Source organism: Chrysochloris asiatica, unplaced genomic scaffold (genome assembly GCF_000296735.1).
Source record: "Chrysochloris asiatica unplaced genomic scaffold, ChrAsi1.0 scaffold00004, whole genome shotgun sequence".
In the NCBI taxonomy this organism is placed as follows: domain Eukaryota; kingdom Metazoa; phylum Chordata; class Mammalia; order Afrosoricida; family Chrysochloridae; genus Chrysochloris; species Chrysochloris asiatica.
This window is the reverse complement of record NW_006408522.1, coordinates 14,665,589-14,691,916: the sequence shown is the minus strand read 5'-3', so window position 1 is coordinate 14,691,916 and position 26,328 is coordinate 14,665,589. Positions and strand designations below refer to the sequence as shown.

Below are 26,328 nucleotides of genomic sequence, written 5' to 3'. Positions count from 1 at the left end.
TCCATATCCATTCATGTGTTGATGCACTTTGGGTTGTTTTTACATTTTGGATGTTATGATGATTATTGTGCTGAACACTGATGTACACATGTCTATTCATGCTCCTGTTTTCAGACCTCTTGAGTAAATACCTGAGAGTGTACTTGCTGGGTCTTATAGTAGCTCTGTGTTCTGCTTTTTCAGGAATTGCTAAATTGTTTTCCACAGTGGTCATACCTTTTGTACTTCTGCACTGCCTCACCAACAACTAGTGTTTTCCGGTTTTTTATCATTGCCATTCCTAGGGGAGTGAGGTGGTATCTCATTGTGGTTTTGTGGAGCTGCAGAGTAAGTACTGAACCGCTAACCACAAGGTGGACAGTTGAAATCCACCAGCTGCTCCTGGGAAATCCTATACAGGGTGGCTATAAGTCAGAACCAACTCGACAGCACTTAACAACAGTAAACAATGGCTAATGATAAGGAGCTCTGGTGGCATAGTAGGTTAATCATTGGATTGCTAATGGTAAGGTCAGCGGTTCAAACCCACCAGACATTCCAAGGGAGAAAGATGAGATTGTATGCGTTCATAAAGACTTGCTGTCTTTGAAACCCTAAGGAGCACTTCCACTGTGTTCTGGAGGGCTGCTCTGAGTCCGAATCAACTTGATGGCAGTGGGTTTGTTATTTAATGACTAACAAAGGAGCCTGGTGGCACAGTGTTAAAGTACTCTGCTGCTAACTGAACCCAGCAGTTACTTTTCAGAAGAATGATGTGACAGTCCGCTTCCATAAAGATTTACAGCCTGAAAAACCCTGTGGGTCAGTCCTAGTCTATCCTATAGGATTGCTGTGAGTCAGAAGCCATTTAACCGCCATGGATTTGGTTTTTAGGTTTTCTTTTTCTTCTTCTTCTTTTTTCAGTAAAGTCTTTTGATAAACATGAATGTTTAGTTTTTATGTGGTCCCATTTGTCTATTTTATCTTTTGCTGCTCATTCATTTGTTATTTCTGATAGTTCATCACAAAAACCTTTGTCCCACAGTTCTGTCCCTATATTTTTTGCTATAAATTTATGGTTTTAGTGTTCAAATTAAGGTCCTTGGTCCATTTTTAATTGGATTTATGTTGGAATAAGGGTTGGGTCCTGGTTTGTTCTTCTGCATTTGGGTATTGAATTTTATCAGCACCATTTATTAAAGAGACTTTTCCTTTCCCGTGTGTTGAATTTAACACCTTTGTCAAAATCAGTTGATCTTATATATCTGAATTCTTATTTCTGGAGAGACTGATTGTGATGACCATGAAAATGGTAAAGGAGCAGAAGAGTACAAATGTGAAGGATAGAAAACTTTTGGGATAGTGATGCAAAGTTTGGGTTTAGGCATAATGCTTAAGATGATATAAAAGCTTCAGATGGAGAAGCCCGGCAACTAGCGTAAGAACACAGCTGTCTGTATAGGAGTCATTCACAGGAAGATGATAGTGGATACATTATTACAAAAAGTACATTACCAAGATAAATACAGAGGAAACCTACACTGAGGTTCCTGGAAGAGTAACCTATGTAAATACATTCAAGGACACTGAAAGAAAATACTCAGATGGAAATTTCTAGCAAGGATTAAACAAAGAATGTAAGCCTGATACTGTTACAACATTTTTAGTTACAGCAATGAATGAATCCACTCTTTGCTCTTCCAGATATTGTTGTACTAGAGGAAGGGTAAGAAAATAGAAAATAAATAAGTAAATAAATTTAGACAATTGCAGTAAACACTGTGGAGAAAATAAAGCCAGGAGAGTGTGATAGAAGGAATGCTATTTCTCCACTACTTTTGTGCTATTAACCCTTCAAGGAAGTCAAAACAGAGTTTTTTGTGGAAGTGAAGCTCTTCTCCCTTTTCATCTACTCACCATCATTGTGATCAACTCTTACCAATGTGTTTTTGTTGTTAGGTATACTGTCCACTTGATTTTGACTCATAGTCACCCCATGTACAACAGAACAAAGCACTGCCCAGTCCTGCACCATCCTCACAATTATTATTATGTTTGAGCCCACTGTGTCAGTCCATCTTGGGGGGGTCTTCTGCTTTTTCATTGATCCTCTTCTTTATCAAGCATGATATTCTTCTCCAGGGATTGATTCCTCCTGACAACATGTCTAAAGAAAGAGAGATGAAGTCTGACCATACTCAATTCTTAGAAACATTCTACCTGTACTTCTTCCAAACAGATTTGTTTGCTCTTCTGGCATTCCATGGTACTTTCAATATTTGTTGCCACCATAAGTGAAATGCAGTGATTCTTCTTTGGTCTTCCTTATTCATTGTCCAACTTCCATATGCACATGAGGTTATTGAAAATACCATGACTTGGGTCAGGTGCACCTTAGTCCTCCAACTGACATCCTTGATCTTTAACATTTTAAAGAGGTCTTTTGCAGCCGATTTGCCTAATGTAATACGGCCTATGATTTTTTTGACTGCTGCTTCCATGAATATTGATTGGATTCAAGCAAAATGAAGTCTTTGACAACTTGATGTATAGCATTCCCGAGGAGCAGCTAGCAGGTTTGAACTACTGACGTTGTGGTTTGCAGTCTAGTGCTGATCCTACACCAGGAGTCCCTCATCTGCATATAGCAAGCATATAAGCAGACTGCTAATGAGTTCTCCTAAGCCTGAAAATACATTTTCTTAATATAGTCTATAGTCAGCATACAGACTAAGTATGATAAAACAATACAACCCTGATTTTAAACCACTCAGTCAGTATCCCCTTGTTGTAGTCTAACAACTGCCTCTTGGTCTGTGTACAGATTCCTCATGAGCACAATGAGTGTTCTGGAATTCCCATTCTTCACACTGTTTTCCATCCATAGCTTGTCATCATCATCCACACAGTTGAATATCTTTGCACAGTCAGTAAAGCACAAATAAGCATCTTTCTGGTATTCTCCACTTTCAGTGAAGACCTATCTAATGTCATCAGTGACATCCCTCATTCCACATTCTCTTTTGAATCAGTCTTGAATCTCTGGCCTCTCCCTGTCATTGTACTTTGGCAACCATCTTTGAACTATCTCCAGCAAAAATATACTTGCATGTTGTAAAAAAAAAAAAAAAAAAAAATGTGGCACCAACCAACCCTCATATATCACCCTCTGCCTAACTGGGTTTGATGATTCATTACAAGGTCACAAAGAACCATACTCACAGTTGTGGGATTTCTTAGGGAAGTTAACAGGTTATAATTTAGGGTCAGGGCATAGTTCTTCGAGTCAGGGCAACCTCTCCTCAGCTTTGCCCACAGATAGGCCTCTCTGCATTGGCAATGTTTCAAAGCTCTTTAAGGGCTGCTGATAAAAGCTCACAGGGCATACCACCACCATAAGCCTCAGCCTGAAGACATCGGCTCTAGCTCCCCAAAATAAGCATCTGGATCCAGCAGATAAGAGAGGGCATATGCACAAGAACACCCACACTTGCAGATAATACCCACTTGACCTGGCTTCAATGGTTGATCATCAGAGCTTAACTAGAAGAAGAAAGAAGAGGAAAAAAAGAGTAAATTGATACAATTTGATGAACTTGACCTATACCTACCTTTGGATGCAGAGTTCAAAAGAGGGAACAAATCTTTACAATGAGGATCATTCCCGCCCCCTCCATACACATGGTAGACAGGGATGTGCAACTTGGACATTGGCTACCCAAAATGGGGGGGTGGGGGGCGGGCTACAAAGGCAAGAAGTGACTGGCTTACAAACTTTCAAGAAGGAACCTAGATCCAGAGGGCATGGAGGAAGGTAGAATTTCCATTGAGTAGTATCCAGTCTGTCTGGGCGGGATGAAAGGAGATGTGGATAGCACTCATGTGGCACAATAGTGAATAATTACTATCAGGATTGACTGTGAGGTTTGGAAATGTAAAGGTAGATATTTTGTAGTAAAAGGAAGGAAGTGATTGACTTTGCAGGCCAGGAGCAGAGATCCCCTGGTACCATCAAGGGAGAAGAGTGGAGTGTGGGACCCTACCCAGAGAAATAGTGACACTAGAGATAGAGGCAGAGACGATGACATGGAGAGATGGAGCGACTGGGAATTCTAGACCCAGAAAGGGAGAGGGGCTGTGTGCTGACCACCAGGGGGCAGGCTTATAGGGTATACCCTTTGGTCAGTCGATGATGCATGGAGGGGATTGTAACCATGGTGATGTAACAATTATACGATAGGATGAATGTAAATTTAGTGTTCTCCCATGTAAACTATCACATAATTCATAATAAAACGGCCAAAAAAATAATAATAAGCATCTGGAGGCACCCCACTCTGCAAATTAGTCTTTTGCCCAGAGTCACTGAGCTTGACTTGATCTGTGGTCTGGAAAGCCCACTGCTCTGTCTCGTGCTCTGGCTCTTGGTTCTTCTGCTAATGGTTCTCTCCCACTCCGCCCGTACTCGAGTCAAGGAGGTTCAATGCCTAATGCCGCTAAAGGACACATTCCACTCCCCCATCTACTTCTGAGATGGTTCATTTTATACCCAATTACAATTATTCTTGATTAATAATCCTCACACTTGCATCAGCATCTCTCCCCATCTTCTCTTATCAATACCTATCAGGTAAAAGTTACTTGGTGAGAGTTTATAAATGCAATAACTAGAAGAGACATTAAACAATTCACTGTCCCATTCATGTATTACTGGTGGTACTGTTCAATGATCTCCACATTATCTTCAGCAAAAATTTACTTGCATGTGGTATTAATGATAGTATTTGATGATTTCAACATTCTGTTGGGTCACCTCTCTTTGAAATGGGGACCGCTATGGAGCTTTTATTTGGTTGGCCGGGTAACTGTCTTCCAAATTTCTTGGCATAGATGAGTAAGAACTTCCCAGCGCTGCATCAGTTTGTTGAAACGTTTCGGTTGGTATCCCATCAATTCCTGGAGCCTTGTTTTTTACCAATGCCTTCAGTACAACTTGAATTGCTTCCTTCAATACCATCAGTTCTTGATCTTTTACTACCTTATCAAATGGTTGAACACTGGCCAGTTACTTTTGGTACAGTGACTCTATGTATTTTTCTTGATGCTTCCTGTGTCCTTCAGTATTTTATCCATTGAATCCCTCAGTATTTCAAGTCAGGGCTTGAATCTTGAATTCTTTCTTCAGTTCTTTCAGCTTGAGAAATGCTGAGCATGGCTTACCCTTTTCTAACTCCTGGTCTTTGGAAAATTTCTGTTCAGCTCTTTTCCTTGCTCAGTTCTTCTAGCTGCTTTAGCTTCCCTACGCTGGAGAGCAAGTTTCAGAGTCCCTTCTGACATCCACTTTGATCTTTTCTTTCTTTCCTGTCTTCTTAATGACCTTCTGCTTTTTCCTGTTTGATGTTCTTGATGTCATCCCGCAACTCTATGGTCTTTAGTCATTGTTGCCTGATACATCAAATCTGTTCTTGAGATGATTCCTAAATTCAGGTGGGATATAGTCATGGTCATATTTTGACTCACGTGGACTTGTTTTAATTTTCTTCAACTTCAGCCTGGATTTGCATGTGAGTAATTGATGCATATCAGTCTGCCCCGGCCTTGTTTTGGCTGATGATATGGAGCTGTTCCACCTACTCTTCACACAGTTGTGGTCAATTTGATTCCTGTGTTGAGAGAAGTGTATAGTCACCTTTTATGTTTTAACAAAAGGTATTTGCAATAAATAAATCATTGGTCTGACAAATTCTTTAAGCAGTTTCCAGCATCATGTCTGTCTCTAGAGCCATATTACCCAACTATGAATCCTTGCTCTTTGTTTTTAACTTTCACATTCCAATTCCCAGTAATTATCAATGTATCTTAATTGCATGTTTGATCAACTTCAGACTGAAGAAGTTGGTGGAATTCTTTAATTTCATCATTACTGGTTTTAGTGGTTTGTGCATACATTAAAATAATAGTGGTATTAGCTGGCCTTCCTTATCTAATGGATGTTACTTTTATCACAGACAGTGTGGTAATTAAAGATAGATCTTGAAATGCTCTTTTTGATGATGGATGCAATACCATTCCTCTTCAGTTTGTCATTCCTGGCATAGTAAACCATACAATTGTCAGATTCAAAATGGTCAAAACCAATACATTTCATGTCACTAATGCCTAGGATAGCAATCCAGCCTGGTGTGGCTTTGCTGGCTCGATGTCAACCAGCTTAGATAAACTTCAGCCCTGCTATTTGCATCTTGGGTTAAATTTTACGTATTAAGCTTATCTTTGTTGTTGTTGTTCAGTGCCGTTGAGTCGATTCTGACCCATAGCGACCCTCTGTTGGGTTTCTGAGGAGCAGCTGGTGAGCTTGAACCACCGACCATGCAGTTCAAATGGCTTTGCAGTCTGGCTCATTAACCCACAGCTTATCTTTAGACCTCAATAAAATAGAAGCGTTAGTTTAGTTCTGTCTGTACCTCACCTCAAACAACACTGGCACCTGTGGCCATCCCCATCCCACCAGTGGGCCAGTGCTCTGGCTTGAAACATTCGGGTCCTCTATTGCCAGGTTTGTTCATGCTTTTGGTAGTCTATGGTGTATACAGTATTATTCACCAACATCATAATTCAAAGGCATCATTTCTTCTTTGGCCTTCCTTATTCATTGTCCAGCTTTCACATGCATATGAGATGATTGAAAATACCATGGCTTAGGCTAGACACAACTTAGTCTTCAAAGTGACATCTATGTCTTTTAATACTTTAAAAGAGATCTTTTACAGCAGATTTGCCCAATAACGTACATGATTGAAATAAATCAATGTTGGTTTGCAAGCTACAAGTCCCTTGAATTTGCTTAGAAAGTAAGTTTTAAGTAGTATTTGCCTGGACTCCTGGAGTGGCACTGTGGGTTAACATGCAAGACTGCAAAGTCAGTTTGAACCTAAAGATCGGCGGTTCAAGCTCACCAGCCACTCCTAGGAAACCCTATACAGGGTCACTATAGGTTGGAACTCACTCGATGGCACTTAACAACAACTACACCAACAATATTGGTCTAATAACATTTTTTTAAGTTGCTATCCAGTTATTTTATACTCATGTGACTTTATGTGTAACAGAGTAGAACTGTGCTCCACAGGGTTTCAAAGGCTGGTTTTTCTGAAATACATCTACAAGTTTTCTGAGGTCCCTCTGGCATACTCAAAACTACACCCTTTCATTTAGCAGCTTAGCACAGGACCCATTTTCACTACCCAGGGACCCCTGCCCAGTAACTTACTAACTATACTTTGTTCCTAAGTCCTTCAAGAAAGTCTTTTGAACTCATTTTAACAGCTTTGCTTTTTCAAATTAGCTTTCTAGTTTGAATATACAACTTCTAGATCTGGTCATTTTGGAGTTCTGGTGTAGCTCTGTAGGATAAGCACTGGACTGTAAGGTTGGTTTGAATCACAGGGTCCTTGGAAACCCTGTACAGGGTTGTTATGAGTCAGAGCTGACTTGACAGTACTTAGCATTAACAACAATGTTTAAAAGCATTTGCAGTTGCAACAATTTAATAACAGCGTACTGACTGGTGTGTTTTATTTGAGATAGATGCTCATTTTGTAGTTAAAGGAGAGTAGAGTTTTTGACTACCATAATTTGGATTTAGTAATACCTTCTTTTTAAGAAATGAAAAGCCTTCATGCTTATTAACTATGACTTGTGGGATTTTGTTTTACATGACCCTGTCTCAGTATTTGACTTTTTAAGCTTTATGGTTTCTTTTCTTTTTTTTACTTTTTATTGTAAGTTGAGTGCAGGTTAACAGACAAGATCATCAATCAGCTTTACATTCAACAAATTATACGCTTTGTTTCATCTCAGTGATTACAATCCCCTCCCTGCAGTAACAGTTATCGTACTTCCTCCCTGTGGCTTCCCTTTTACATCTTATCTTTCACAAATGAGCAAAGTAAAAATATCTTATATACACATAGAAAACAAAAAGTATATATATTCATTTAAATGTCCAAAGGGCACATTCTGCAAGCCAGCATCCTGCCGGCAGACATAAAACTTACTTAGTCCATGGGCCTAGAGCTCTGCCTCTCCAGGTCACCACCTCTGCCGCCATCTCTGCTGTCACTGTTGTTCTAGGTAGGAATCCCGTGCTCCAGTCATGCTCTTTCTCCTTGCTGGTCCTGGGATCGTCTGTTCCTTTAGTTGAAAGATTAACTACTCCCCCCTTTAAGTTACACATCTTCTACAATAGCTTTATGTTTTCTTTAAAACCAATATTAGCAACCCTATATAGAGTTTCCGAGGAGGCGGCTGGTATGTTTGAACTGCCAACATTGTGGTTCAAACAGACCTTGTGTTCAAACGCATACCCTGTGGTACATCAGGACTCCATGCCATAATTTAGGCCTTTTTAAATTAGCTATATCTCTAAACTTATTCAGAGCAAGGTTAATTCTTTTGGATGACTCTTAACATCCACAAATAGTTGTTTTAAAAATATTTGGCCACAGTTTTTCTACAGAAGTTGGTTTGTCTGCCATAAATTATGTGCTGAGATGTGAAAGTGATGTATTATGTCAATTACAGGCATTGAATTGTTCCAGAAGAGACCCTCCTAGAGGCCTCTGATACCTGAATTAAGGAGTTTGTTAGATATTTACTGCTTAATTAGGTAGTTGGCTAAATGGGTTAAATTAATTAGGTAAGTGTGATTGAATCTGTCACTTTTTTGGCAATATGAAATAAGTACATTGAAAGAAAACTTTTAGCCAAAATATTAAATTATATGCATCCAAATATATTATCCTCTTCAAAATAGACAGCATGGGATATGGAGTCCACAAGTATGTTGAACAACTTCCAGAGGTTTTTACTATCCTCAAGGATGACAAACTGTTTTGAAATCAAGTTTAATAATTTCAACACTTTATCATTTGTAGCTAAAGTATAGTTGATCAGACTAGCTAACTTTTCAATGAGAGGTAAAGTATAACTATTAAAAAATTATTTTCTTTGTCTGACTTCTCAGCTGTTTTTAAGAGACTGTCCCAAACGAGTATAACTTCTCTTTTGTTATTTTTAGCAGATGCTACTTATTTGTTGTTGTTGCTAAGTGCCATCGAGTCAGTTCCGACTCACAGTGACTCTGTATAGGATTTCCAAGGCTGTACATTTTCTGAGGAGCAGAAAGCCTCGTTTTCCTCTTGCATAGCAGCTGGTGTGCTCAAACTGTCAACCTTGTGGCTTGAAGTTCAATTCTTTCTGTACAGAGCCACTACTTGTTTAGATAGTATATTCTAGAAAGATTGTTTAATTAGCAGATTTGTTAACTTTATGTCTTCTAACTTGCTATGAAGTACCATCGAGTTGGTTTCTATTCAGGGTTTCTGTACAGTGTTCCTGAGGAGCACCTGGTAGGCTTGAACCACTGACCTTACAGTTAGTCGTCCAGTGCTTACAAATGATTTGAAACTAAAATAGTAATATAATAGATATGATTTTTTTCCCTATCAGAATTTATATTTTCCTTTTTAATACTATTTTTAAAACTGAGACTTACATACCCTTTCTGAAATAACCAGAGAAAACCCACTGCCATGGAGCCAGTTCCAGCTCATAATGACCCTGTAGGGCAGCAGAGGCAGAGGAGAACCGCTCCTGTGAGATTCTGAGACTGTAAATCTTTACAGGAGCAGACAGCCTCATTTGCCCATGGGACAACTGGTGGGTTTGAACCATCAACCTGGCAGTTAGCAGCCCATCACTTAACCCATGACACCACTGGGTCTCCTTTTCAGATTTAAAAAAAAAGTCCTGATGAAAGGAGCCCTGGGAGCATAGCCCATGTTGGGCTGCGAACTGTACAAGGTCAGCAGTTCAAATCCACCAGCTACTCCATGGGAGAAAGATGAGGCTTTCTGTTCCCATATAGATTTACAGCCTCGGAAACCCTGTACAGGGTAGCTGTAATTTAGAACTGTCTTGACAACTCACAGCAACGCAGCAGCAAAGTTGATTAAACAGATTTTCTCTCAGCCTCTCCGGGATGTCAACTTCATATGAATGGATATTATGTTTTGCTGTTAAATTGTTACACATGCATTTCTCTTTTGTTCTGGTTAGATTTATTCTCCTGACCATACCAGCAGTAGTTTTCCATCCAATCCATCAACACCAGTTGGATCACCCTCACCTCTCACAGGTAGGCTTTTGTCTTATTTCATTACTTAGTATGTATGGGGCTGCGGTTGTTGAATGGCATCGAGTCAGTTCCGAGGCTATTTGGAAATAATGGTAAATTCATATACTTTGCAGTGAAATTCATGAAAAAAAATTTGTTTGGATTTTGTCTATGAAAAAAATCATGTAACCAGAACCTTCCTGTTTAGTGTATTTTTATAGAACATTGGAATAATTGCTAGTTTGGAATGTAATTATTTATTTAAATCCTCATTCCTGAAATAATTGGTAGTCATTTCTAAAAATGGTTGTTTATATAACAGGATAAAAATAAGGTTAAGCAATCAGGATGAATCTAAAATAAATAAATAATTTGTAAGATAGCAAAGAAAATAACCTATTTAGAAATAGATGTAACTTTTGTCTTCTCTACATTTTACTTTGTACCATGTGTAAGAGTCAATGATGAATAACTGTTTCTACCAGATATTTTGACTGTGTTTTTAGGTCTACTAAGTTACATACATCTATCTATCTACTTGTATACACACATACAGATGAGGGGACTTCACAAAGTTTGTGGAAAATAGAATTTAAAGATAATGCAGATTTTCTGTCAGCTTTTTGAAGCCCGTTTGTGTGTATGTGTAAATAATTAGGGGAGATAATGTGGTTTTTATGTTAAACTAAAGAACTCTGAATGTGGATGAATATTGTTACAAGAGATGAATAAGCGGTTCAGATTTGCTTTACTTTTTCCTTATGTTGGTTTTGTTTTTGTTTTTACATTAGCTTTGATGAGCTGTAAATACTTTTCAGGAATATAAATGTGTTGAAATACATTTGTTATTAGTACTGATGGACTGATAGGGCTTTTTAAATTTTATTAGGAGTAAATAAAATGACAAGAAATGTATAATATCTGCTAAGCTATAATTTTAAAACTTGAGCTTTATTTTTCTGAGACTGCTGAAGAAAAACTGTATTTGTTCTAAGGAAAAAGACTCTTGGCAACTAGGTAAAATTGCCCTTTTCCTCCACATCAGTTGGCCTCTGAAATTACTCTTTTCCCGATCAAGCCATTTCTTATGTCCATGTGACCTTTATTTTATTTTACTTATTTACTTTTTATTTGGTGAAAGCTTTTTGTATTGTTCAGGGTTTCTGAAAATCAGGGCTCTCTCTGTCACCTGTGCTTTGTGTAGTAGCCTGAGCTGCATTCCAGTGTGGAATGATGAACTGCTGGCAGCTGCTTTCTGCCACTTTCTCAGACACCATGGCTTCAGCTGTCTAGTAAAAGTTGAACAGCTGTTCCCCACATAGACAGGACTGTGAAAGACCCATTGACTTAAAGTTGTTTAATGGAGGACTGAAATTACAGGAAGAATGATGTAACTTTAACCCTACTCATCTTATTGGCACAGTTTTACTTACATTATTTGCCTCTTTGACTTTCTCCTTTGAGGTGTCCACATCAGTGCTTACTATATGTTCTCACTGTGCCTCCTCCTCTACCTACAATTAGCACTAGGTAAGGAGCTCTGGTAGCATAGTGGTTACGAATTGGGTTGCGAACCTCAAGGTCAACAGTTCGAAACTACCAGCTGCTCTGTGGGAGAAAGATGAGGCTTTCTGCTCCTGTAAAGATTTACAGCCTCGGAAACCCTGTTCAGGGTCGCTATGGGTCGAAACTGATTCGACGGCACTTAACAACAACAAAGGAGCTCTGGTAGCGTAGTGGTTACAAGTCAGGCTGCCAACCTCAAGGTCAGCAGTTCGAAACTACCAGAGGTTCCGCAGGAGAAAGATGAAGTGTTCTGCTCCCGTAAAGATTTACAGCCTCGGAAACCCTGTGCAGGGTCACTATGAGTTGGAACCGACCCCACGGTACTTAACAACAACAGGAAGGCAGTCAGCAGAGGACCTCAGCATCTGTGAAGAGGTATCAGTGAAATGCAGAATCAGAAATATACATACTTCATTAAAAATAATGATCCCAAGCAAAATCTCACATTCTATCCTCTATCTTTATTTGATGTTTAATGGGTGAGATTCTCATCTCCGTGTTAATTCAGATTCGCAATGAAATCATTAATAGGCATTTCCAATTCAGCAGTCATAATCAAGGAAAAATACTTTCACATGTTCTTGCTGAAACTGCAAATCAAAGACTGATTTTATACACATGCACCTCTCTTCTTTCTCCTGTATCTTGTGTTTCCCTCATATCTCTACCCTCTCTCCCACACACACCAAAATGGCAAAGCAGAGAATGGGAGGAAAGCAGGTTGTGGTAAAACTTGCAGTTGGTTGCTGTCAATTCAGTTCCGATTCATAGCCACCCTGTATAGGGTTGTAAATCTGTCTCCCAAGGAGTGGCTGATGGGTTTGAACTGCCGACCTTGTGGTTAGAAGTCTGGTGCTTATCCTACAGTATCACTAGCACGTCTTCAAAACATTCAGTGTGGAAGGAAAAAAGAAAATAAGCAGATCAAAACACCTATATAATTGTTGTTGTTGTTAAGTGCTATCAAGTTCCCACTCAAAGTGACCTTGTACAGGATTTCTGAGGAGTGACTGGTGGGGTTGAACCTCCAACCTTGTGTTTGCAGTCCAGTGCTGATCTTACACCAGGAGTCCATATGTGATGATGATTTCTTACCTTATCGTAGTGCTCTATTATCGAGAGTTTAAAACACTGCCTTCTACTTGCTATCTATACTTCATCTGTTTCTTATACCTGTTGGTTCAATTCAGCATGGTCATGTGCAAAGCTACATATCTTCAAAGGCAATCATACTCAAACCCTCCTTAGTTTCCTTGGGAACTTTTCAGACCAGAAACGTACATTTCTGCCTTGAAAATCTGTGTGAGGGAGTTTCTGAGTGACCATAATTAGGCTGCTTTAGGCTGAAAGGAGTCCTGATGACTGTGGGTTAATGCGTCAAACTGCAAAGCTATTTGAACTGCAAGGTCAGCGGTTCAAGCTCACCAGCTGCTCCTTGGAAACCTTATACAGGGTTGCTATGGGTCAGAATCAACTCGACGGCACTTAACAACAGCAACAAGGCTGAAAGGAAGAGAAACTCATATCTGGACTGGCTTGAACAATAAGGGGATTTGTATTATCTTACATAACAGTTCATAGACCAGAAAATGAAATACTACTGAGCCAGTAAGAGAAATGAAGTCTTGATACATGCAACAGTGTGGATAGAGCTTCAAGACATTTGATGTTGTGTGTCGCCGAGACTCTATAAGGTTTCTGAGAGCAAGCTGGTGGGTTTGAACTGCCCATCTTGTACTTACCAGTCCACTGCTTATTTTACAGCACCACACCATGGCTCTTGAAGACACTGGTCTGAGTGAAATGATGGTGATAGTAGTGTGCCGTGGAGTCATTTCTGGACTCATACTTTAATTCTTTACGGGAGCAGAAAGCCTCATCTTTCTCCAGCAGAACAGCTGATAGTTTCGAACTGCTGACCTTGAGGTTAGCAGCCCGACTCGTAACCACTACGCTACCAGAGCTCCTTGCTGAGTAAATAAGTCTCCCAAAACTACAGCTAGTATATGACCTCACTTATATAAAAAGATGGAAAAAGGCAAATGTATAGAGACTGATGTTTATTAGTGGCTACTGGGGCAGGTGGAAGAATGAAAAAGAGAGAGGGTTAATGGTAATGGAGAAATCATATTGATTACAGGTAGGGTTGAAGCTTATTATTGTCCTTGTTACTGATAAGTTGTACATCTGTAGAAAGTTGAATTGACAGAGCAAGTTCCTGGCACAGTGTGTCAGGGCTCCACTGTACTTCTTTGAGGTGGCAAGACAGCACATCACAGTGTCCAGTAGAAGAAAAAGCCATCTCCTTGTGTCTTTGAATCAGCCTTCTGTCCCCGTATGTCATTGGCCAGCACTGAACCTAATGCAGTTCTTACAGCAGGAATGGGACCACCATCAGTCTTTATCCAAAGTTCTAAGAAGAGAATTATTCTCTCCTGGAACCCTGGTGGTGCTGTACAACAAACAGCAGACTGACTGCTAATTGCAAGGTTCTCAGTTCAAATCCACCAGTCACTCCATGAGAAAAAGAAGAGGCTTTCTAGTCCCATAAAGATTTACAGCCTGAGAAACCCTGTATAGGGGTCGCTGTGAGTCAGAATAAAGTCATTAGCTTTGGTTTGGGGTTTGGGTTTAGGGAAGGATAGACCCCCTTCTGAACAAAATCGTGGCTCTCACAAAGTAGAAGAAAGGAATGGCTATGTCATCTGTGATTTAACCATGTGGATATCTGTGTTTTTATAGTTTCATGGATTACATTTAGGGGATATATATTAGCATAGCTTCTTCATATAGCCATAAGTCAAAATGAAAATCAAAATCAAAATTACCCTAGTAACTCCTGGCACATATCTGATTCCCCAACGTTAAGCTTACTAGGAACCACAAATAAGCTTAGAGTTTTTGCAAAGCAGATGCATGCTGACCATCCGTAGGTGTTTAAACACAAAACTTTTATTAATATTCCAAAGAGATTTAAGTAATTTGATCAGTCTCCTTTCACAAGCTGATCAACTTGTACAGGTGAGGAGGTGTGGAGCAAAGTTATTGGAAAGGAAGATACTGAAAAGGTAAAGGGAAAATATATTTTTAAATTGTTTTGGTGGATCTTTTTCAAAATAGTTTATTATTAACTTAATTGTAGAGAAATTCTTAATTCTGCTTCTGAGTTTTGTTGGTGTTGTTAGTGTCATAAGGTCGATTCCACCCTGTATAGGATTTCCAAGGCTTTTAAATCTTAGCAGGAACAGAAGGCCTTATCTTTCTCCTGAAGAACAGCTCCCAGACTCGAACCATGGACCTTTTGGTTCACAGTCCAGTGCTTATCATCTGGAGCCACTGGGCTCCCCACTTCACAGTTTAGAAAGCACTAATTAAGTGAAGTCAGTGATAAAGTGCTGACTGGTTATTTTTCATATGAATTCTCCATATAATCTCTTACACACGTTTTCTAGTTGCTAAGTTCTACTTACTGGTTATATATGAGCCCACAAGCTTTTGTTTTTAATGAGAGAATTTCTGTTGTCCATAATTTATTTGTGTAGTTGCTTTAAGATTATATTTGTGTGTCTACCATGAAGCCTTTAATGTTTTTCCAAAAGAACTAGTATTTTTCTAATCGTAAACTATTTCTTAGTTGATGAAGTTCTTAATATTTCTTTTTTCTGACAATTCTCATGTTTAAAATGTTTCATTTAATTATAACAGTATGCATACAGATTCATTATAAAATCTTATTAGCGTATCTAGAAAATGTGTATTCGACTTTTTCATTTGCAACATGTAGATAGTTGATGCAGTCCTGGTGTGGTGCTATAGGATAAGCACTGGACTGCTAATCCCAAGATCAATAGTTCAGAAACCCTATGCAGGGTCTCTTTGAGTCAGAACCAACTCAATGTCACTTGACAAAACAAACAAAAATACAGTTGATGGGAACATAATTACTAGGTTGTTCAGTAGTTAAATGGTGGTGTTCACCAAAAGTGAATTAGGACTACTTTACCATAATTTTTATACCATAAGAGATGTACCGTAGTCTTATATTTAGTGTCTAAAATATGGTGAAATTGATATGCAACAAAAGGCTCTAGTGGAAAACAGTATCTAAAACTTGATTTAGCAATAAATGAAGAAAGTTAAGTGAATCTCTAACTTTCAACTTTTGTTTCTAATATAATTCAGGTTTTCACTGAAGCTTTTACGTGTGAGTGTGTCTTTCTGTAAATAACTGATATTTTCAAAAGCACAATCATAAAATGCTAAAGATTTTAGATAGATTTTTTTAATCTTTATCTCTTTCAAGCAATTTGGGATTAAGCAAGGCCATTAAAACTACATTTTTCTTAACACATGACTGAGTTAATCTTCCTTTCATATTATTTTTTCTAGTTTTTTAATGTCTTTTATTCTTTCTGTTCATTGTCTTTCTCTTTACCTTTGTACCTTCTGTATTTATTTTTAATCTTTGTTACTTTTCTAAAGTTGCAGAATAAACAGCACAACATTTCTATAATGGTGTTTCCCAAATTTAATAATGATCTTGGGTATAAATTATGTTGGGAAAAAATTTTAAAGATAATCATGTATTCATTTACAGTTTTTTGAAATTGATATATCCTTTAATTGCTAAAGGCAGTATAAATTAATATGACCATTTTGTAAAGCAACTTAACATGAAACAATTGTCATACTTCTTTGTATCCTCTTTAATTCAGAAATGTTACTGATCCTCAAGACATATTCCTAAAAAAGGAAGGAAAAAAAAACACAGCAAAGTTTTTATATCATTCATAACAGCCCAAAATTTAAAAGTCTTCAAAATGTTCAGCAATGAAATAATAGTGACTAAGCAAATTGTGGTATAGAAAATCCAGTTCATAGTGTTGTGTGGCTAAGTGCCATCAAGTCAGTTCTGACTCATAGTGTCCCTGTATAGGGTTTCCAAGAGGCAACTTGTGGGATTGAACTGCTGACCTTGCAGTTAGCAATCTGTGCTTATCCTACAAGTGGAACTCGTATTATGTAGTCATCAGTCACTGCAATCCAGTTGATTACAACTCATAGCAACCCCATAGGACAGAGTAGAAGTACTTCTTACGTTTTCCAAGACTGTAACTCTTCCTGGGAGCAAACAGCCTCATCTGTCTGCTGTGGGTCAGTTATACCAGCCTTGTCATGAGCAACATGTTTAGTCCACTGTGACACCAGGATGTCCTCTAGTTATTGATAGCATTATTGTAGAACCATAGGAACAGGAAAAAATACAGAATTATGTATAGGTGCATTTTCTTGGCAATAATCACATATGGACAATGTCTGGAAAACATGTAAATAGTTCTATTTTGAAGTATAGGTTTTTTTCTTTTAATTTTTTCAACTCCTTATATTATTGTGTCAATAATGAAAAATATTTTTAAATTATGTTGGACATATAAGGAACCAATACTATACTGAACACTGAACAAAACTGCATTTGCCGTTGCTAAATACCTTTATCCTTTAGGATAGAGTCCTGGTGTGGCGCTGTAGGAGAAAGCACTGAGCTGCAAGGTCAGTTTGAACCACAGGACTGGTGGTTCAAACTCACCAGCTGTTCCTTGGAAATCCCATACAGGGTCACTATGAGTTGGAACCTACTGGATAGCACGTAACAACAATAATAGCAAACATCCTTTAAGATATCATCAAGGTGACTGAGCTAACCAGATGTGTGGGCACTTTTGGGTTTTGTTTTAACAGGTACTAGTCAGTGGCCCAGACCTGGAGGGCAAGCTCCTTCATCCCCAAGCTATGAAAACTCTCTCCACTCCCTGGTAAGGACCTCTTAGAACATACAGGTAGCTTTTCTCTGATAGTTTGGAGTTCTTCCTCCCCCCCCCCCAGTTAAATCTTGCATAACAATAAAGAAATAGGAGGATAGTATTACACACAAATTCTTTGCTAACAAATGGCCTGGTTTAGTTGAACAATATAGGACACATTGGGTGTGCATTTTGCCATCTGTTCTCTGGTACATCATGTTTCTCGTCTCAAGACAGCTGGTATTAAAATTGTATCATGGGATTTCTGTTTCTTTGAAAAATCTAGAGCTGAATTTTTCTATACTTTCTATCTACATATAAGTGGAAACTATTTTTAAAAGTCCAAAAAAGGCAAGAAAATTAATCTAGTGATTCAGACTGATTGTAGATTACTCTTTGTCATGTAATGGTATTCTATATAGTTTACTATAGTTCCTTTAAGATTTAAAAGTGTAATGTCAGTTATTTTGCCATGAAGAATATTCTTCTCTACTTTTTCATACAAGGAATGTATTTTGATAATTGTAGCAAAAACATTTAACAAACATTAGGACAGTCGGATACTGAGCATTCTGAAGTGCCAAACATGAAGAATTGGGGAGAATGTTAATTACTGTAGTTTTATGCTTAGGTTTCTAACACAGAATTATCAAGTTTAATTAAAAAAAAAAGTTTGATGGACTGATAAGCTTTGTTTGTTGTTCAATAATTCCAGGTTGCAAATGGAAAAGTTCTCTTCTGTGACTAACATTTTAAAAGAAATGTTTCTTCCCACATATTTTTATAAGCAAATATAAGAGGTGTATGCTATTTAGATGCTAACCTTGTAACTTTGCTGCTAAGTCCCAGCCTTCTCATAACTTAATGCAAGTAGATTCCGCAGGTCTCTGCGTTAATTTACTAACATTTGATGGTGATGTGCACATCAGCTATTTCCTCATCTCTTTTGGAATTAATCTTAACCTGTGCTTTGCCTCCTGTTCTGTCTTGACTTTGCCAGAAAAATCGAGTTGAGCAGCAACTTCACGAGCATTTGCAAGATGCAATGTCCTTCTTAAAGGATGTCTGTGAGGTACTATTTCTTTTAGATGGTGCCTTTTTTTGTGTGTTTCAATTATTTATACTTTCCATTACCCATTTTAAATCCTCAAGCTGTATAGACTTCAAAGTCTTTATTAAAAAAAAAAAAAAAATCAAACAATCGACCATTTCAGTTTTTGTAGCAGCATGTATGAGTGGACTTTTGTTCTTTTATGTTGTTGAGAGTGATTCTTTTTTAAAGAGCTCTACTGGCATGTGCTTTTATTTTAAAAATTCTAATACGTATGTGTATGGGGGCACGTATGTATCCCTGGACGGAGAAACTATCATTTCCTCCATTTTGTTAAAGAGCATATTTGGATGTGTTCACAATTTAAGATAAGTATGCTTTATTCACTTAAAACAAAATTACAACTTGAACTTGATGGATTTGAGGAATTTGAGGGCCCCTGCCCAAATTGCCCTCGTTTCAAAGGATCAGTATTGAAGAGCAGGTTGTGCTTCTTTATCACCTCTAATTGAGTGTCAGACACAACCTTCCTCTCTCATAGAAACTAAAAGAAATAACCTCATGGTAGACTGGTAAATTCATTTTCAGAAGCTATGATTGGCTTCTGAAGTTTTGTTCTTTTAGCATAATCCTTTTTGTGTTGATTTATAGTGTAGGCAGTTGCTTTTGAAACCATTTGATACTTGCTTTTCACTTGCTATCTTCCATATAGCCAAAGTAGAAATGTAGCAGTTTAATGACTCTAAAAGACATCGTCAGTGAGCTCCATGGATTTTTGTTTTTTCAATGCCTACAGCAATCTCGGATGGAGGATCGATTAGACAGACTGGACGATGCTATCCATGTGCTGCGGAACCATGCTGTGGGACCTTCCACCAGTTTGCCTGCTGGTCACAGTGATATACACAGTTTATTGGGACCATCCCACAGTGCACCAATTGGAAGCCTCAATTCAAACTATGGAGGATCAAGCCTTGTTTCAAGCAGTCGATCAGCTTCAATGGTATATAATTGTACTCTTTTTTTCTTGCTCTTTTAAAATACTTAATAAAACCTATTGACCTAACGACCCCTGGTGTGGCACTGTTGGATCAACACTAGACTGCAAACCACAAGGTCAGCAATTCAAACCCACCAGCTGCTCCCCCAAAACCCTATACAGGGTCATTGTGAGTGGAACAACAACAATGGTCTAAATGTTTTTCATGGTCCTAGTAACCTCAAAGGAGCTCTGGTAGCATAGTGGTTACGAATCAGGCTGTGAGCCACAAGGTCAGCAGTTCGAAACTACCAGCTATTCTGTGGGGGAAAGATGAGCTTTCTGCTCCTGTAAAGATTTACAGCCTCAGAAACCCTGTACCAACTCCACGGCACATAACAACAACAACAAGTAACCTCAAGGTAGTATGCCATTGCAAATTAAGTGAATGTATACTTATTTTATTTCTAATTTTGGCCACGTATCGTGATTGTATGAAAATAGGCAATAGAGAACTCACCTACAAAGTGTATTCTTTCTTACTCTGATTCTTTACGGGTAGGGAGTCTTTTTCCTTTTAAGTTAAAGAGAAGCTTTAGAGAATTTTCTGCACTCTCTTGGGCCAGGTCATTGACTCAGTACTGGCCTGTAAAATACTGTTATGACCATATGCATAAAGCAGAAACTTTCTGCAGAGATCATTTTAGTGTATACTTGGATTTAGTTTATACTTGGATTCTTTCCATATGTGTAATAACTGGCAGAACATTTCCACCCCCTTTTGAAATGGTATATGCTGTTGTTAAATGCTGTCAAGTTGGTTCCGACTCATAGCAGCCCTGTATGGGGTTTATGAGGAACAGCTGGTGGGTTTGAACTGCCGACCTTGTGGTTCGTGGTCCAGTGCTGATCCTACAGTGCCACACCAGAAGTCTGAAATGATATTTAGGAAAACTGAATTGCAAAATTAGTAAAGCAAAACTGAATTTCAATGGTACAATCTAGAAAAGCTGTTTATTATTTGAAACCAACCTTCAATAACAGAAGGAATGGAAACCCTAGTTTGCATGAGTTCAGCTTTATTCCCAAATGAAAATGAGGTGGGGGTAGTTTTAAGAACAATTGTATTTTTAAGTAACAATAAAAGGAAATAATTTTAGATTAATCCCCAAAGAAAATAAAATAATCCAATCCTTCATTTTAAAAACATGGTAATTCTTTAAAGGAGCAAAAAAGTAGACTTCTACAGCCATGCACACTAAAAAAACACAACATATGTTGCATGTCTTACATTATTTTTCACTGAAATTGTCTTTTATAGGAATAGAGCTCTTTTTGAACCTGCTGTTTAACAGATGCCATGTGTTAGCATGTTATGGCATGGTTTTTTTCACTGCATGTACTGACATATTCTCTTTGAAACAGATTCCTAGTTGTAAGCCATGTGATCAAGGGTAAAAACTCACCTATCATCAAAATAATTAGGTGCCCAAATGCTGAAGGCTAGTCTTCTGTAAAATAAGATTGGTTCCAGATTTTCCCATTCACCTGTCAGACAGTCATTTAGATTCATTTTGGAACCACTGAAGTAAACATCAAACAAGGCTTCCAAGTTTCCTAAGAACACTGTTTTCAGTAACATGGCTGACATCATATATCTGCATAACTTACAAACAGTTTTAAAAAAATAGTCAGAATATCTTGAAAATCAGGTTCCTTTCAAAACTAATTGTTGCTATTTATGAAAGCTAATAAATGTGAAAAGATTTATACTTTATAAAGCAAATATAAAGCAATTTGTTGTCATTTATTAGTTGTTTTTATTATGCTGTTAAGTGCTGTTAAGGCAACTCTGGCTCATAGCGACCCTACATAGAGTTTCCAAGGAGTGGCTGGTGGTGGGTTTGAACCTCCAACCTTGTGGTTAGCAGTCCAGTACTGATCCTCTCATGCCACACAAGGTCCCCAACAATCTTTTACTACTAGCAATAAAATCATTTATATAGTATGTTGTTGTTGGTAAGTGCTGTTGAGCATTTCTGACTCATAGCGACCCTGTATAGGGTTTCTAACGAGCAGCTGGTAGGTCTGAATCACCCACCCTGTGATTAGCAGTCCAGTGCTTATCCTACAGCATCACACCAGGACTCCTTTTATAGTATACTAAAACGAATAAAATGGCATTTGTTGCAATATGAATTGATTGTTTGCTACACTAAGAATCCTGATGTGTTGCTGTAGGATAAGCACTGCACTGCTAACCACAAGGTCAGTGGTTCAAATCTACCAGCCACTCCTCAGAAACCCTTAACAGGGTCACTGTGAGTCAGAATCAACTTGAGGGCACTTAACAACAACAATGATCCTTATTTAGAAGAAAAGCTTAAAATAAATATACTTGAATTCTAACTTGGTTCTATTACATTTGCAGCTTTTCTTATTCCTTACCTCTTAATAATTTTTTATGTTCTCAGTGTTACCAGCTCCCATTCCAATTTATCTGTTACAACATTTAATAAATACACTTCTTGCCTTTGATATTTTATTTACTTCTGCTCCTCCCAGTTAAATGTGGAGTTTGTATAAAATTGCACTAATGGCAGCAGCAAAGGGTTCAAGTGTAACAACAGTTGTAAGTATGACACAATGTTTCAATATGTTATACATAGGGTTGCTATGAAGGAGCTCTGGTAGAGTAGTGGTTACGAATTGGGCTGCAAACCGCAGGTCAGCAGTTCGAAACTACCAGCTGTTCCGCGGGAGAAAGATGAGGCTTTTTGCGCCTGTAAACCTGTACAGCCTGGGAAACCCTGTACAGGGTCGCTATGAGTCGGAACCAACTCCACGGCACATAACAACAACAACAAGGGTTGCTATGAGTCGGAAACAACTCAACGTCACCTAACAATATAACAACAATGTCTTTGAGAGGTTGTTGTCACCAACTTTGAGTATGCCATAATAAGAAAAGAGGTTTTTCAAATATCCAGTTCTTCAAAACCATGTCAAAGCCTCATGTATATTAAAAGGACTTTTAGGGAGAGAAACTGTTTCATTAGATTTTGTCTTAATCCTTTTAATTAAGAAAGTTTTTTTCTATGTTTCTATCAAGTTTACTCTAACTTTAAGTTGACCTTATGTGTGTAAAAGTAGAACTGTTCTCTATACCATTATGAATGGCTGGTTTTTCTTTTGTTTTGTTTTTTTAAGTAGATTGCCAGACCTTTCTTTTGAACCACTTCTAGGTGGACTCCAATTTCCAGTCTGTCTTTAGTAGATTAGCACATTAACCATTTGTACTCCAATAAAGAAAACATCTTCTATGGGTATTCTCTAGGAATGTGTTGCCTACTTCAAAACATCAACAAATGGGATGACAGAGATATTTAAAAAGTAAGAAAGTTGTGTAGTGGTCTAGCAATAGAGATACTCTGAAACCTGAGGTAGTTCTGGTTTAGTCTGAGCAGCAGCATCATAACAAGTACTCTCTAACTGTTGCTCAGCGTGCCAAGTAAGGTCTCCTCTCCCCGTCTTAGAACCTTCTCAGTGCTGGACTGAGCTGGTGGAAGTCTGCCAGGCATCATCCGCTCTCCCCACCCCATCCAGACATAATCACTAGTACTTTCCCGAGGTGGAGTTCCACCCTGAAATCTAAAGCTATCAGCTGGGGAAATCTGACACTACTAAGTGAGTCAGTATTTATCTCCCATTTTTCAGGAATGAGTTTTTTTGCTATGTGTCCTCATTTCACAGCTTCAGAAAAAAAAGGGGGGTTAGGGGGAAAGACCAAAGGATGGAAATGAAGATCACAGTCTGCCAGAGACTGTCCCAGATCATCTTATTTGTAGGCATGTTGTTGAGGAAGACTCTTATCTTATCGTGGTGTCTTTGTCTCTGATCCATGTCTGAGGATTTCCATCATTACCACCAGGAGCTCTGCATCTTGCTTATATGTGCAGATTCAGCTCTATTCACAGTTTTGGAGGGTATGTGATATTGGGGACACATTGCTTTTAGTGTCTCCATTGCCAGACATCTTCAAGAGTCAATCTTCTATTTTTAGTGTCTCCACTTGCCTCTATGTATTCTAACTTATCAAGACTAAAAAATGACTCAGTTTTACACTCTGGAGTCATATTTCTATTTTTCTCTTCTTCCCAGAAGCTTATTTATATACTTTCTTTTTTCGTTCACAAATATACTGTCAAGGTTACCTGTGGTATGAATTCTACCTGGATGTGTTAGCTGAAATAGTGTCCTTGGTCATGGAAATAGCTTTTGCTATAGAGTACTCTTTTCTACAGTGTTTTAAATTGATAGCACAATACTGGTATATCCACAGCTGAGAGTCTTGATCTGTTGGAATTCCATCTTCTTGCTTTGTAGTTCAAATCAATATGTTATATTTCAAATTGGTCTATGAACTTATTTTTCTGTTTCATACCTTGTGAAGAAGACTACCTACCTGCCCAAAATATTTATTAATAGGAGTCAGTAACAAAAAACTTGTTCTTGACTTTATTCTTTATTAATTGAGTGTATTTGAGGAGTGGCAGAGTTTAGAATTAAATGAAATTCCAAACACAGAGTGCTTTTGGCATATTTAAAATACACATAAATTCAGTTTCCTGGAAGATTGTTATATCAGTAAATGAAACTAGGAAATGAGTGTGTAACCAGCCAGGCATAGTTTTAATATATGCTTTTATTTCTGAATAAGGTGAAGTCTTTCATTTACTTAATTTTCTGTTTCCTTTCAGTATTATTGAGGTGTTTTTCCATAATTGCTTAATGCAGATATAAAATGCAAGACTTTCTCTTGAATATTCTTATTAGTATGCAATAATGATATAGCCTTAAATTTTAAAGAATAAAATTAGTATTTTTAGTATTTTGGTCATCAGTGGACTTTAGGTTTGCTTCCTTTTATTTAGTATTATAATAAATTTTTAGAGTAAACTGCTGACAAGAAGAAAAAATGGTATTAAGTGGAAAACTGAGAATGAATGAAATCATTTTTTCATTTAGGTGCTAAAAAGAAACCATTGCAACATAGAGTTATTTATTGTACATCTGCTTATAGCTTTTATGTCTAAATTACGGGCACAAGAAGATAGCTTCATGGTAGCACTTTTATCTTACAAAAAGCACTCAGCTATCTCTCAATCAGACAGTGATTTCAAGTTCAAACTAAAGTGAGATTATCATCTTTTTTAATGGGAGCTTCATGCAGAACTTTTAAAGTTTCTTATTTATGATAAAGGATAAGATTTCCTTCCCTGAATTCTTTTGCTTTCATTTTTGCAAGTACTGAGGAAATTTAATTCAGGCATTTCTCCTCATTAATTTTTTGTATTGCTTGGGGTTTTTATTAACCTGTGGTTCAAGATACAGTATTTTTGCAGGCGAACAGAGTGAACAAAGCTAAATACTAGAATTTGAAACTACCTCATGCAATGTTTTAAAAAAGTAAATCATGTTTGTTTTCAAAATCCTAAAGCAGTTAGAGAAACTATGTTTTTCTTATTTCTAAAAGACATAAGAATAAAGGCTAATAGAGTAATATTTTATTCAAAACTATCTCAGCACTTTTATTAGTTACCAAAATATTTGAAATCATGTTATCCTTCCATTTAGATAATATGTAATTTTAGTGGTATGGGTTGTCTTTGTTTGTTGCAGAAATTGTGTGTGTAGGTCTCAGCTGAATATAAAGAGCTGTTTTGCTTTCTGTAATTCAGAATTCTATTTCTTCAGAAAATAGTTTCTGAAAAAGTTCAAAAAAACTAAATTTTTAAGTTTGAAAAACATCGAGGATATATAGTTGTGGAAGTCTCATTTAAAAGAAACTGTAACAAATAGAATACTGAGTTTCTAACGTATAACCCCTCCTCAGATAAAACAAAATAGACAGTACATAAAGATCCTTTCATCAGTTCTATAGATTAATACTGACTAATTTAAATCATTAGTATTTAGTGAATAGTATAAATTGAACAAATTTTAGAGTGGAATTCAAAATCAGGGAGGAATTCATACTGAGTACTTTGCAGTCTCTCCTTTTACTTCACAAGACCTCTTGTTCATCAACTAATTAGATTTAACATTTTTCCATTGTGAGTGCTAAAGCTATTGGTCAGATTAAGTGAAAACAGGTCTCTTGTTGGGTGCTCCCACAAAAGTAAGGCCGTACTCAGATTGTGAAGACTCAGAGTGCAGGATGGGCCTTTTATTCTGAAGTGAAGCTCTTCATAATAATTAAAATTTAGAACATAGCTGGCAAAGGGGTTTGCTTTCCCCTGCTATTTCCCAATAGCAACAGCCTGTCAGCTGTATGCTAACGAGGTGAACAATTAAAACTGGGTTCTCTCTGGCTGGCCCCACAGGCTTTGGGCTCAGACAAAGAACTGTTTATACACCTGTTGTGTGTGTGGACAGATCCATTTGAATGTGGAACTGGAGATTAAAGGGAGGCCGTGGGAGCCAGGGTGAGTAAGGGTTAAAGAGAACTATAGTAACTGTGGAAGTCAAATTCTCCAGAAACTATATGAGGGCCATTTACTCAGGGAACCAAGTTACAAAAGAAAAGTTCCTGCTAACTTCATTACGATGAAAAACCCCAGACTTGTAAGCTTTCTGAGGCCACTTTTTACAGGCTTATATTTTTGCTCTGTGTGACAATTAAAAAAATAAAAAAAAAAATCCAAAAAGAGCATGCTTGTCTACTCAGTATACTGGGCTGATCAGGATGGGAAACTTAGACATTGGCTATCAT

The 26,328-nt window shown here is 37.8% G+C and overlaps 1 protein-coding gene across 6 annotated transcripts in view; it reads left to right on the top strand.

Annotated features, from left to right (window-relative positions):
- Positions 1–26,328, top strand: part of TCF12 (transcription factor 12) — a 429,352-nt gene that overhangs the window by 376,235 nt on the left and 26,789 nt on the right. For 3 of the 6 annotated variants that reach the window (XM_006831611.1, XM_006831610.1, XM_006831612.1), the window contains exons 13-16: positions 10,099–10,177; positions 17,462–17,535; positions 18,524–18,595; positions 19,371–19,577. In XM_006831611.1, coding sequence (XP_006831674.1) covers positions 10,099–10,177; positions 17,462–17,535; positions 18,524–18,595; positions 19,371–19,577 — 432 coding nt within the window. The remainder of the gene's footprint in view (positions 1–10,098; positions 10,178–17,461; positions 17,536–18,523; positions 18,596–19,370; positions 19,578–26,328) is intronic. The other 3 variants (XM_006831614.1, XM_006831613.1, XM_006831615.1) reach the window with 1 other exon arrangement.